This window comes from Spodoptera frugiperda, chromosome 6, assembly GCF_023101765.2.
Source record: "Spodoptera frugiperda isolate SF20-4 chromosome 6, AGI-APGP_CSIRO_Sfru_2.0, whole genome shotgun sequence".
Taxonomy (NCBI): Eukaryota; Metazoa; Arthropoda; class Insecta; order Lepidoptera; family Noctuidae; genus Spodoptera; species Spodoptera frugiperda.
The window spans coordinates 3,174,294-3,189,101 of NC_064217.1; the positions used below are offsets into that span (position 1 = coordinate 3,174,294).

The following is a 14,808-nucleotide window of genomic DNA, read 5'->3' on the forward strand; positions in this document are numbered from 1 at the left end:
AAACTCTACAGTCTACAGACTTTAATTAATTACTGACAGTCAGTAACGCCACGCCTTTTATCCCCGAAGGGGTAGACACATCACGGCTCGTAATGCCACTGTAGAATGTAAACCTACTTCTCATCGTTTGTGTTATAAGTCCCATGTAATAGTAGATGAGCCTATTGCCATATTCTTGGCACACCAGACTCCGTGCTACTACTGAAAAATTTACGAAAAACCGAAAAAAACCCAGTAATACTTTACCAGACCCGGGAATCGATGCCAAAACCCCTTGACCGGCAGTCGCACTAGCGACCACTCGATCAACGAGGCAATTAATTACGGACAGTACCTACATTTCCTACACTTGAGTAGGTACACATCATGAATTAATATGTACACATATTGGATTGACGTGATTCGATTGTCTGGCAGGCTACATCAAATTGACAAGTAAATCTAATTAAACACACAACAGAGCGTACACTTTAATAATACATGCACGTAAGTACACAGAAAATGGAGGAACCGTGTAGAAGTGAAGCTACTTTTATTATGACATCATAAGCATGTCGACTTGTGTTATTTCGCAACTATTCCAAGTAACGAAGAAAGTTCGCGAGCGCGGAATTTCATTTTGTTATTTTCGACACTGGTACCGAGTTCATGTGAATTCTTGTGCATCTGTTTTTTTCTTAATCTTCCCGTGTTCCTGCAGTAACTTTGTAAAGGAATTGTTTCTAGAGCTCTCTGTATACTGACTGACACTGGTGTTATATACTGTACGACTAAATTGAGTCTTTTAACAGCAATAGGGATGATAACAAAATTAAAAATCTATTTAGTTCGTTAGTTAAGTTAGTTATATTTGACACGTATTTTTTTATTTTGTAATATAAGATAACAATACTTACATAAAACGAATCAAAGTTTAGGAGTGGGAGCAAATAAGTCATTTGAACTACGTATAAAATGTACATAGAAGTGACGTTACGTGATATTTCATATAGTAAATAAGTACGTGTCTAATATTTCAAAATAATCTACAAGACGGACATTAAAATAAAAATGAGTCATCTTCCCTATTATTTGATGACCTATCAAAAGTTTATCAAACGGGTTCACGTAGAATCTCTTGTAGGTCTAAAACACCGAATATTTCTGAAAATAACTATAACATAGGTTAAATGATTAATTAATGTTTCTACTAAGACTACATAGCACTGTATATTGTACATGTGGTATGTTTATATCTACAGTTTCATCAATGTCTTTGTCAGAAAATTTTCACAGTATAGTTTACAAACAATAGCCTGTATTGTCTCTTGATTTTAGAACTTACTTGATCTGTTCGGTACTTAGGGCGCAGTTTTATCAAGAGGTTAAGCAACTAGTCAAGGTGGCTTTGTAGATGCGTGGCCATCCCAAGAGTATTCAAGAATGTGATACCATACTCTTAACGGGTTGAGGAGCTCAGATGGCGTGTAAAACTACTGACATTAGGACGAAACTGAAGATTTGATCTCGATATAAAGCTACAAGTTTTAAGGTAATTCTAAAAATTCAACAGTGTCATTAATATTATATTAGTAGCCTTAGATATTAGAAAATCCTTAGCAGGCAAGACTATAAATTGTTTCTAACACACATTTGTGTATATTACGCCTACGCATAAGGAAACGTTTTCGTATGGCGGATCCATAAACTCTGTTTACTCCAATCGATATTTTTGTCATGTCGTTAATCATTTGTTTTTAATATGGAGGCTGATGAACTAGATGTATTTGCGCTTTCTAACATGTAGGTGGATGTTTTTGTAAGTCATTTCACAATCATTCAGTGCTATAATAAAATTAAAAAGTAAACGTTTTTATTTAGAACATTACAATCCCTTAGGGTAGACTCACCCCTTGCTCAAAAGTCGCTCTTGCGATCACTTGATTAATAGCAATAACAGTCCTGTCTGTTTTTATGTTACTATTTAATATGAAATATGCCCACCTACACCCACTTTTCACCATTTGTGTTGTAAGTCCCATGTAATAAGGAGTGAGCATATTGCCATATACTGGGCACAATTCCAATCTCCGTGCTTCCTACTACTGAGTTTTTTTTAAAAAAGGCCAGTAATAGTTTTTAATAAAAAAATAATAAAAAAGCATTACCTACATGCCGTAATGTGCACCTCTGCCTACCCCTTCGGGGATAAAAGGCGTGACGTTACGTTGTGTATGTCAAAATATTATTAATTGCCTACTGTAGGTACTAGTTAAATGTGACTCTTATCTCTAATGAAACAAGACTACGAATTACCGTCAACCCTTTACATGTCCTTCCTGTCTAAAGTTACGCTGCGATGTATTTAGCGCAGATAAATAGTGAAATGTGGGAACATACGCACGTTTATTATGTTATACCAATCGCTCACTAGGTCCACATTTCTGTAGGTATCTGAACTTGTTTTTTTTTTTTTTTTTGAGCGGGGAAAATCATCCAATGACTTCTCCCGCCTTAGTGTCAGACTCTTACTGACTAAAAACCACCCCGTTCCGTCTCCTGCTTTTCGAGCCGGAGCCCCGGTAAACCCGCTAGGTAGTCCGCAGCTCCGGATATCTGAGTTTGTTAGTGAGCATTTCCACCAGGGATGGATGGATGGATGCTTTTGGCTTCCACCAATCATATTCATTGGCACATATAGCTTTAGCACTAGTGGAAACGAACTCAGTTAAGCTATGATTTTTATATTGAAAGATGCGTGCTATGGATGGTTTTCTACTTCAATACATTGTATACTCCAGCTGCGCAACTTCCTCGCACAGCTACGTTGCGGTGGCGCATCTTCATAGCACATCTTACTCATACAGCTTCATAGCATAGTATCAGAGAAAACGGTCACATGGTTTCTACTAATACTAAGCTATTTAGCAGCTTTAGTATGCGATGTAACGATAGAAGAGCCGCCATCTATAGCACGTGTCAATAGGTCGCAAACTCGCAACTTTCCATATAAAAACATAGCTCAGCTAAGTCCGTTGCCCACAGTGCTCAATGTCAGCTCAGTCTACTAGGATCTGTTAAGGGCTATGATGGTGATGATAGACATTCTTAATGACTCTGTTGGCACGAGGATATAGTTAATCAGATACAGTAGTATCTGCCAGAACAAAACAGTTAGTTTCTGTTTGATTTGCAATGCAAGTGAACAAAAAGTCATTAGCAATCTTAGTTGGAATATGTCCAACGCAACGGTTACTATGTAACGGTATAAACCGCAAAATAGATTATGGTCTTATAATACACAAGTTAGATAAGCAAATTGCAAATTAAGCCAAACTAGTCTGGATTACTAAAGCAGTGTAGGTGTTAAATGGCTTGAGCGTTGCAATCTAGCATTTAGAGGTAGTTCATACACGTGGTTTTACAATCCAAAATCTCTTGATCAATTTAAGTTTTTTTGTTTATGGTACAAGCCCGCTGCAACCTCCCATACCGCTGCAACTCCTGTAAGCCAGGATCTACAGTAGAAACGACCATGAAAACACCGAAACATTGAAGTCCGGCGCGTCCCAGGGACATGAATGATTGTCTTGAACAAAAAAAAAAATTAAAACGACAGTAGACAGATAGTTCAAAAACGGCCAAAGCTTCTTTAAGAAAAATACTTCAACGTCCGCTTGTTTAGACTTCTATTAGAAAGAGAGTGATCTAAATTAAATTAATGATGTATCAACACTTAAAACGCCACGGGAGTCACCGGTGACCGACGTTAGCGGAGGATTTGCCTTCAACAGTTTTCTATTGGCAATCAATGACTTAAAAAGTCGCATCATCAAAAGTCACGCCACATCAAATTCAGGACCGTGTGTTTCTCGTAAGCTCATAACCTAGTCAACCCTCCGTTCGCGGTAGTTTCATTTATTATCATATCTAACACACACTGGGCTATTAAATTCCCACCATCAATCACTGTTCCGTTCTACAGTTAACTGTTACAAGCACCATACAAGCTGATAAATGTTTGAACAACCTTATTTAACTTTTTAATGTTTCATAATTGATGATTCAGGTTGAATTTGTGTTTGTTCGTTGTTAGTGAAATTTTTAGCGTCTAACTGTTCGCCAACTGGGCTTTGATTAGTAAATAGTCCAGATTTGGAGTCTGTATTTTGTTTTTTTTTTAATGTACTATTTCTCTATTAAGTATCTAGCCTTTACTGTTATAAGTCATTTAAATGGTTTAATTTACAAAACTTCTTATTAAGTTTTACATTACAATACATTCTGCATTCGTTTTATTGATTTATAAATATCATAATACCAGCTTCTGCCAGCGACTTCAATCGCGTTCCCGTGGAATAAAAAGCAGCCAATGTCTTATTCCAGACCATTATCTTCCCTTATTCCAATCTCTTCATTCGTTTTAACGTGTTTGAGTTACAAACATACACACAAACTTTTGCATTTATTATAATTATGATTAAGATACTAAGATTTGATTGAATTAAAAATATAATTCATTTCTGAAACAATAAAGTTTAATAAATACTATCTACGCTTAAAAACTGCCGATAAAATTATTACTTACTACCGCATGGTTTGAAGTAGGAACGAAACTCCAAAAAGGGTCAGAAAGCAAACTTTTCGTCAGTAAAACATTACAAGAAGGGTTAATATAATGTAATTACCCTGATGGCAGTTTTAGTCGGTGTTAGTCATGCGCACAGGTGGTATAAACGACCTAATTTTGTGTTAATCTCAAAAATATTATTACTCTAGTTCATTCGTAGCAGATGTTTTGTTTAAACTCCGCTTTTAAGGGTTAAATGCTTAAATAGGTATTATCTTGTAAAAAAAGTATAAAAGACGTGAACTTCTACGCATCATGACAATATCATGCAATGTTATGTACCGGAGCGACTAAAATAAAGGCCCTTTTTTAAAATGAAAATTATGAGATTTTAATAGGTACTTAATAGATTTATTTTTATCAATACGACGCAACGTGTGTGGTATTACTTACTGATTTATGTAGGTACGGACGTACCAACTATGGGTACATAAATTGGCAAGTAAGTATTTCACATAACGTGGGCATGGACACCCATAATAATAAGTTTTAGAACTAAACATGAATACTTATAGTTCGTTATAAGTAAATATAATATTCTCATACATCTTTTCTTTAGGGGGGGTGAAATTATCCAGTGACTCGTTTTCTTCGGAGCTATGGACTACCTAGCCGGTTACCAGTGCTCCGGTTCGAAAGGCAGGAGTAGGAACAGGGTAGTTTTTAGTTAATAAGAGTCTGTCACTCGCCTCGCCAGCGGGAGAAGTCATTGGATGATTCAATCCTTTATTATCAACTAACGTATTATTAAAATATTGTTTGATTGTTTTACGTAGTAATTACAGTAGTAATTACAGTTGAAGATAATATACAAAACATGGGATACATTAAGTAGGTAATGTGCCTAGTAGGAAAAAAAATTGAAGCTAGGTGCAAGCAAAAGTAGAAGCATTTCAATTTGTGTAAAATAACACGTAATGTGGCAAGGCTCCGGCCGCCACCTGGTACAAAGTTACGAAGTTAACTAAATCCCATTTGAGAAATGGCTGTCGATCTTTGCCGGAGTGTCGGGACTTTACTTAAGCCCAATGCCAATAACGCTTTTTCTAAATCACTTGAATGTTCTACATTTTATAAGTAGCTCAGTAACTTGAATATTTAGGAATGTTGTTTACACCTTTTGTTTTAAATTCTTTAAAGTAATATTTTGTAAACCTGCATTAATGTACCTAATTACCTATATGAGTAGATTGAAAAATTCTTATGATGTCTAGTCATAATTTAGGCAAATAAAGAAGAGAAAAAAAATGGATTATAGTTATTGTAATTACAACAATAAACAATGTCCAATAGAAAAATGTAATCTTTGACAACAATCAACAAAATTGACACGATCATTTGAAATATGTAATAATTTTTTTATTAAATTACTTAATTTTCATTTCCAGGTGCAGATATCAAGAACAAAAATGGCGTTCTGGAGAATATTAACTCTTGCCTTCGCCACATCGATGTTCGCCGAAGCAAAGTCGTACCATTATCAAAAGCGTGAAACTTCAGCAAGCATATGTGATCCCATATACAACAATACAAACGCCGTACAATGTTACTGTATCCAGGCTGGAAACGCGAACTTGATACGAAGTGCAAGTTGTCACATGGTTAAAAAAGACGTTCCAACAGACGACAAAACTTGGGACAATTTTGAAATTTTAAAAGACATTACTAAACTCACTGTCTCCAACACCAGGGGCATCGCAATTCCCTACATACCCACGAACGCTTTAAAACATACGAATAAGTTATTAAAAATTGAAGTGAAATATGGCAACATTGAAAGAATCGATGCTTATGCTTTTGCCAATTTGAGCCTAGTTGAAGAAATAATGTTAAGTGACAATCAAATAAAAATATTGAAAAGGCATGCTTTTGCTCATCACAGAGATTTATCAGTTCTCGGGTTGGACTCCAACAACATAATCGAGATAAATAGAGATGTATTCATTGAACTACCATCACTAGAAACACTGTATCTGACAAATAATAAAATAACCACAATACATGATAAGGCGTTTGTACATTTAATAAACTTAAAAGAACTGGAAATAGACAGAAATGGTCTGTTTAGTTTGAACAGCGAGACGTTTTCAGGACTTAGAAACTTGCAAAAACTGGATCTCAGTAGTAACAACCTTGAAGTGATCGGAGACAATACATTTTTGCCTTTGACCAACCTTAAAACATTGAATTTGGAAGAGAATAAAATTCAGATGCTGGACGAAAAAGCGTTCAACGGTTTGGGACAGCTGAATGTCTTAAACTTGGCACACAACAAACTCACTGCTATTGAAAATGTTAAAACATTTGAAGGACTGAAATCGTTAACAATGTTAAATTTAAAAAGCAATCTGCTTATTGAACTGAAGCCCCAAGTGATGGCACCAATATTGAAAAACTTCTACGGCAATATTAGTAGCTTGGATGTGGAAGGTGAGATATTATTTCGTTTTTTTTTCTAGAAAATATGTAGTTTCCAGTATTTGAATTTGTTATACCTCTAAAAAAAAAATGCTTAAAAGTAAAGTAAGTACCCAATTTTAAGAAGGGTTTGAGTTAAATACCTCATTTAAAGTTATGTGTACCTAGTAGTATATCTAGCTAAAATTACCAGAGACATCACACATGTCCAGAGGTTAAAATAATCAAAGGATTAAGTTTTCATATAATCAGTTACTAGAAATAAAATGTTACAAATCGCAAACATTGTCTAATTCAAGCTATAATTTTTAATTTTCAGAAAACAACTTCCCTTGCGACTGCCGTTTGGATTGGTTCATATCACTGATGAATAAAACGCAGAATGTTCATTTCAAACGCGCTATTGAGAACCTTAAATGTAATCCTGACAACAATTTAAGGGAACTGTGGGCCAAAACTGAGGAAGTCGAAAAGAATACGGGTCAAGTCTTTGCTGAAGAAGAGGAGTCTCAAGTACAAAATACAGATTACGAATACTATGACGAGACACAACTCAATGGGAAACTATTTTACATAGATGTAAGGGACTTGGCAAACTGCACTAACTCTAGTCGTATACCAAACGTGGCAGTCACTGGAAAGAAACCCGATACGACTGTGGAAGTTGATGCCAAGATATCTACCAAAGCAATAACTAGTCCAGTAAATACAACGACGTCCACAACAGAATATGAAATGTCATCGTCGGTAACCACACCTGAAGACAATGAAGATGCAGTTAAGACTAAGAAACCCAAAGAAGATGAAAAATTGAAACCAAATAAAGAAAACGAAACGAAGAATAAAGAATCGTTCACAACAGTTCGTCTTGTTACTGTTTCTGCTAAACCTCTTGAACATAATTTTGACCACGATATGGCGTCAGATGAAGCACGACCAGAAAAAGTTAAGGAGCACACTCGCAAGAGCATTCAAGACGATATAAAACCCTCGCCGAAGAAGGCCTACAGTAGTGCAAGCAGTAATGTGAATAGTGTGGCTTTAGTAACAATGATATTATGCTTTAGACTGTACTTTTATTAAATCACAATATAATTTTAATAGTTGTTTAGCCGATAATGTTATTCTCTCACAGTCATTAAAATAAATAATTTTAAGATTATAATTGTTTCATTTGCTTATCATGACGAAATGACATTGACATCAAGTATAAATAGTGAAAATTGGAATCGAATAAAATGATGTCCTGGGTTCGAATCTCAGGTTAAATAAATCTATACTCTTAATAATCAATAGTCTGAACTTGTATACAGTTATTATGGTAATAGACTCGACACTTTTACATAAAATTGTTGATGAATCAATCATGGAAAGTGGTATTTGACTCCTTAAAGCAGTATTATGTAGTTTGTAACTACTTATCCACAATCACTTCAATAAAATAAATTATTAAAACTAATAGGACTTTGTTTTCTTACCTTTATCCATGATTTTTATTCCTCAAATATTTCATTAATTAAACCGAGAAGTAGGTAACACCCATATTTCACAGTTATGTTATAATTCCTATACAATAAAGGGCGAGCCCATTGCCTTACACCAAAAACACAATTCTGTGTCATTATTGAGATATTTGGAAAAAAGTTAAATTCAATAATTTTCATCCGGTATTTGTAACTTCTTACTCGCTAATTGAGTTAGCGATTACTTTTCCCCTATAATTCAGTAAAGTATACATTTTACTACCTACGAAATTCTCAGGTTTAAAAATAATAGAGACTTTCTATCTTTTGTGTCGGAGTGTATTAAAATACGCATTAAAATAAATTATTTTCATAATTAATTAACGTCCTCCAAATATCTGGTAGGTGTCGCCATCTAGGGCAGTTCTTGAAGTACTAAAATTGGAGCGATGTCATGAAATGCTTCAATCGTCTTTTTGTTTTCATAGATGACGCTCATGTACTTGTATAATAATGACAGAAGATGGCGCTAAAGTACACTTTCAAATAGCGTACCGTAAGAGTGGTATAAAATAAATAATACCTACTAAATGTTACAAAAAATACTTATTAAATCTTTAAATTCAAATTTCTATTTAATATAAAATGTATTCTATCATTTTTTAGTTCTTCATCATCATCATCTTGTTTTAGTTTGTTTTTATTTAACGAAATTATTTTTACAAAAATATTAACATGTCCAAACAATCTTTATTGTTATAATCGATTATTTTTGTGAAATTCCAGGATTTTTTAGGCAAGCAAAAGAAAGTAACTTCGTGAAGTTTGCTTAAATAATATATAGATGGCGATATTTACAAATTTTCATACGCTTGGGAAGTCAGCTTGGCAGTAAGTAGAAAATAAAGATTAATGCCCAGTTATTACCCCAATTGTTTTGTCAACTGCTTAGTGAAGACTTTTTGTAACAATACATAGTTCGGCTCTTTACCTAACCAACCTGACCGAATGGTTAGGTATCTAGGAACTGCCTCTGAACTTAATCAAACTCTCAGTCAATGGAATGCCATGCTGAATGGGCCGGTAGAACCGGAATGATACCACGGTGTCGTAGAAAACCGTCGAGAAACATCATCACTTGCCTAGTTTCATCGTCGGCTCACATGACTCACAAGTCAGGTAAATAGACGCTCACACACCTTCCGCCCCATTCCTCAATTCCCAGTCCTACATAAAACTAGCCACGCATTTGTAACTTCTCTAGTGTTTTGGGTGCCTATTGGCGACGCCGATTGCTTACCATGTGATACGCCAACTTGTTTACTACATTATTTCAAAAAAATCTCTATTTACTTAGATCCACTTTAAGGTACTTGTACTGAATTATTTGGCGGACTGCATTTATATACTACTTACATGTATTAAGTGCATTCACCTCCCAGTACTTATACTTAGTATTTAATAGTATGGAAGACGAAGCGTGGGCATACCTCCAACTAGGTGGACCGACGATATCGTCAGAGTGGCGGGGATCCAATGGATGCAGGTGGCAGCTTGTCGTTCTACGTGGAGGACTAAGGGGGAGGCCTTTGTTCAACAGTAGACGCCTTCCGGCTGATAATGATGATGAAGACGAAAAGCAATTTACTTACAATTTCTAATTGTTACTTCCAAATATAAAAAGATATACGGGTGTATATCTTATCGTATATATAAAAAGATATACACCCAGATTAAGTAAATTATTTCATTCAATTATAATTCAGTTTTTCTTTACCTTTTTCTGGGCAATTACATTTTGACGGACAAATGTTTTCTTTATCCAATTAAACCCTCCGAATGTCTCAGAATATATTTTGAGAATTTGAAGCAAAAACAAAAAAAAAATGTCTACAAGAGTAGAGTATTAGTTGAACGTTTATTTAGCTACTCACGTTAATCTAGACGTTGTGTAATAAAGATAAGTCTATTTTCAGGGTAGTGTTATATTGGTAATTTTATATTCTAGACGCTAGGCAAAATTCTGAATACTCAAAGAGTTACTGTAAGCAAAGTAGTAGTTGTCTACATTAGTAAAATAAATAAAATGAAAAATATACATGTATAACTCAAAATGTATCGGAATATTTTATTCTAGGCAATCCTGGGAGCTTTTACTCATATTTTTATGATGTTCACTCAAATCCCTAATATGATTCGATGGTTTTCAATTTCCCGACCGTGATGTAGGCTTGCGTGAGACCCCTGTAATGGAGTGTGGTCGTATAATAAATACTGTTATGACCAAAACATGCCTCACTTGCCCGGGAAAATTTAGATCATCTCAGTGGGGTACCAATTAAACTTCGTTGGTACTAGGTATATTCTTAGTTTGTGAACTCTGTGCCTTTTTTAAAGGGAACAATCATCCAATGACTTCTCTCACTTTGGGCGAGGCGAGAGGGAGTGTTAGACTCTTACTGACTAAAAACCAAGCCGTTCCTACACCTGCGTTTCGAGCCGGAGCCCCGGTAAACCCGCTAGGTAGTCTGCAGCTCCGGATCAGGCATCAGCCTTACTGAGCCCCATCTGGAACTTCAATCATTCAACATCTGGAACTTTGTGCCTAAGTTTCAGTTCCATTGTAGTAAACTAATCGCTCCTTAGGCAGGTCATCTAGTAACATTCTTTACCTAGAAATCAAATGTTCTATAGTAACTTTTAAAACAAGTAGAATTGGAACTTAAAACGGGATATTTACCATGTTTTTTAATTTTTATGAGTTTCAAAAATTGTGACCATGTCAGTTTAAAAACTTATATTACTAAAACAAGGATGGTGATTGGGTATAAATGTTTTATTCAATAAAACTAGAAGAAGGTACATATAATCATTTGGTTTCAAAAATATTTTCGATTTTTCAATGTAGGTAAGGATCGTAAAGACAATTAAGGAAGATCGATAAAAATATACATAGCACATAACAAATAATAAAAGATCGTAGAATCGAAAAATGCTGAAAATAAATAGAAGATAAATTCTACAAATTGTTATTTCGGGTCTGAGTGGCATGTGTATGTGAACTTGTTGTAAACGCACCTACGACACAAGAAAAGGCCTAATGTGGGGCAACATTAAAAAAAACTATGAAATGTTAACTAGTAACTCATTGACATCAAGAGCGGCAAAAAAGGTTTCAATAAAATTAAATTAATACATTATTATACAAAAAACTTTATTTTGTTGCACTGTACCCATAGTATTAGTTTGCTTTACGTCGAACGAAAACGAAACGAGAGTGCGTTCGGCGCTTTGATTGGCCGGCGCGAATGAACCAACCAATCAGAGTGCTGCACGCAAGCACACGTAAAACAAACACGTACTACGCCTTCTGATTAGCACAAAAAATTTAATAAAAAGTATACTATTGTGCTTCCATCTCGCAAATAAACGGTAGCCTTTGGCCACAATCATCAGTGGAAGTGGCAAGATTTCCCCCATCACCAGCTGCGACTGTGCCACAATCAGCATTCTGATCGTTGTATTGGTGTTTGTACATATCGATGAATTTTTGACCTGTAAGTAATTTTTCAGTTCAGTTTAGTAAAGAATGACATGCGATTGTGACCTACTACTAGAGTACTACTAGAGTCGTAAACACGCTCTTCATACACCAGTATTTTTTATTGAGGGTTGAATATCATCCAATGACTTCTCTCACCTTAGACGAGGCGAGAGGGAGTGACAGACTCTTACTGACTAAAAACCACCCCGTTCCTACTCCTGCTCTTCGAGCCGGAGCTCCGGTAACCCGCCAGGCAGTCGGCATCAGCCTTATTGGGTTCCATCTGTGATTATCTGATGGCTCTTTGAGGCGCGTCGCGTTCCGCGCGCGGTTACGCACGGTCTAGTTCTGCTCAGGTGGCCCTTGCTCGCCGTCCGCAAATCGTCGCGACGATCCGACAGAGATCGTCGCGCGATCCCTGACACTCGGAGTGTCTCTCGCGATGGCTGGGGCGTGAGGAGGTTCGTTCCCTCACTCGCCCCGCCTCCTCCTTAGCTAGCATGACTGCTTCGCAAAAAGAGGAGTGGGCATCCCAGTCCTCCTCGCTTCGCACCATAGCCTGAACCAATGCTGGAAGCGAGATGTCGCCGTCGCCGACCACATCCCTGAGGACACGGTGGTGCTCAGCCCATGCAGCCACCGTATGTTTCCTCTCGCCCAATCCGAAACAGGAACCTACCGAAGCTCCCATGTCCGGTAAGCACCTGCGTCAGGCGGTAGGTGAGAATGCCGTGACGCCTCTCAAGCCACTCCTCAAAGAGGGGACTTACCGCTGCAATGACAGCGAGCCCGAGCGTGCGACAGTCGTTGCTTCCATTCCAGCCATGAGATCGCGCCGGAGCTCGTCCTGCCACGCACTAATCTGGCGCGGCAGCGGAGTCGTACCACGTTGTACGTTCAATATCACGTGGTTTTACCACGACCACATAGAGAATTTGAACACGTACCTTTCACTGTGTAGTAATCACTTTGGGAGAAAAGTCTTCGAACGCCTACAAAATACCAAAAACGGCTATCGATCATGTTATAAATATCTTGCGCTTGTGCACTGTCTTCTATGACTGCCAGTGTTCCACCTTCCATGAAACAAGTCTTCATAGCCTCCTGCCACATGTGCGGCTTATTATTCACTTTGTAACATTTCTGCGAGGATTTTATATATTTGTAACCTGAAACCATGAAACTATTTGTAACACTAGCTTTCTGCTCGCAGCTATCTACCGTGGCGCTGTATGCGTTGTGCACTTTCACATGTATAATATAAGTAAAGATATACTTTTTGTGTAGTATAATATGTATACCAATTATGCTATAAGAAAATTATTAAACGACTTTGACTTTTCACTTTTTAACAGGTGCATATAATAAAATGGAAAATCGAATAATGGGGTCTGGTATGAAAATCAAATTCGAGATTTATTACTGGACACCATTTGTGCTCAATTCTATAGGAGTAGGTAAAATAAATTGAAATTGAATATAAGTAGAGCTGTAAATATTACCGCGGTCAATGGTTGGGCATGATTCGTCGTCAGTTTTTTTGCACACGAATGGTAAAGGCGTATTCTCTGCGCGAATACAAACATCTTCATGAAACTCGCCGTTGTTTATATTCATTGTCACGCAGTTGTCCACTTTCGGACCACTCTGAGGACTGTTAACATCAAGTGGATATGGTGTTGATTGACCTGAAATATTATCTTTACTTATTACCATTATCTCCTTAATATATGTATAATCCACTACTTATACATTACATTTTGTTAATTAGAATGCAAAATATCATAAGCGTTGATTCAGTTTTACTTTATGTTTTTTTTTATTTGCACATAATAGTGTTCATCAAAGGGTGATCAACTGATAATGCAATAATAAGGTATACAGTATGAAATAACGAACTCACCATCAACCGTAATAAACTCTCCTAAGTCAAATTCGTTGTGGAATCCAACAAATATGTCTGTCACATTTGGTACTTCTGTCATTTTGTCAGTCAAGTTCTTCACCAAAGCCCATTCTCCTTTGATTTTCGGATAGAACAGTGTGGCGCCTTCGTCATCGCAGGCCAAGAAAGCCAAGTTCCAGCTGATTCTACTCAGGTCCCAGTGTAGTTTATAGAAGGCATCGTATTGCTCAATGTATGTGTAGTCTCGTCTATAAAACGGTACATGACGAGAGTATGCCAGAGGGAGTGTTATACCTGCAAACAATTTAGTGTAAGAGAATTTAGTGTAGAGTATAGCTACCTTTGTCTACAGTTTCTACTACATATGTAACTAGATTAGTACTTGAGACATAATTATTATCTCCATGAAGATTATTTTACAACAGATAATTTGTCTATAACGTCTTATGAAATAAGTCCTAAGAATATTTAAAAACTTACCAATTAAAGAAATCAGAATCACTATGGATTTCATCACTGCTAGTTATACTACACAGTATTAAACTAGGGCACAGGGAACATTACATTTATATGCTCGCGAATAAAAATTATATTCTTGTTTATGGTCGGGTAAGACCCTTGTATAAAATATAGACAGTCATTTTTGATATAAAGGCTGTTACAAATTATACAGATGTGCTTTATTTTTTAATACCTACACTACCTACAGACTACACTATACAATCTGTATAGGTTAGATTATACGAAACCCGTAATGAGCCAGCGTGGTGATAAATGTTCTAACCTTCTCCTTGCAAGAAGAGACTTAAAGCTCAGCAGTGGCCACTTAAGACCTGACGATGATTTCAAAATCTTCTTTCTACATTGA

General features: G+C 36.4%; 2 protein-coding genes across 5 annotated transcripts in view; one reads left to right on the top strand and one right to left on the bottom strand.

The window, feature by feature from the left end:
• Nucleotides 1-8,192, top strand: part of LOC118267817 (connectin) — a 77,300-nt gene extending 69,108 nt beyond the window's left edge. For 3 of the 4 annotated variants that reach the window (XM_035582040.2, XM_035582041.2, XM_035582039.2), the window contains exons 2-3: nt 5,998-7,039; nt 7,347-8,192. In XM_035582040.2, coding sequence (XP_035437933.2) covers nt 6,019-7,039; nt 7,347-8,110 — 1,785 coding nt within the window. In that variant the 5' untranslated portion in view covers nt 5,998-6,018 and the 3' untranslated portion in view covers nt 8,111-8,192. Of the gene's footprint in view, nt 1-1,378; nt 1,532-5,997; nt 7,040-7,346 lie in introns of those variants that run through there. The other variant, XM_035582042.2, reaches the window with a different exon arrangement.
• A 3,115-nt stretch (nt 8,193-11,307) lies between these two features.
• On the bottom strand, nt 11,308-14,588 carry LOC118267757 (uncharacterized). Its single transcript, XM_035581932.2, has 5 exons — nt 14,421-14,588; nt 13,938-14,234; nt 13,537-13,722; nt 12,982-13,203; nt 11,308-12,045 (listed from the first exon to the last, which is right to left on the bottom strand). The coding sequence occupies exons 1-5, from the start codon at nt 14,452-14,454 to the stop codon at nt 11,894-11,896; spliced, it is 891 nt and encodes a 296-aa protein (XP_035437825.2). The 5' UTR covers nt 14,455-14,588; the 3' UTR covers nt 11,308-11,893.
• Between the last annotated feature and the right edge of the window lie 220 nt (nt 14,589-14,808).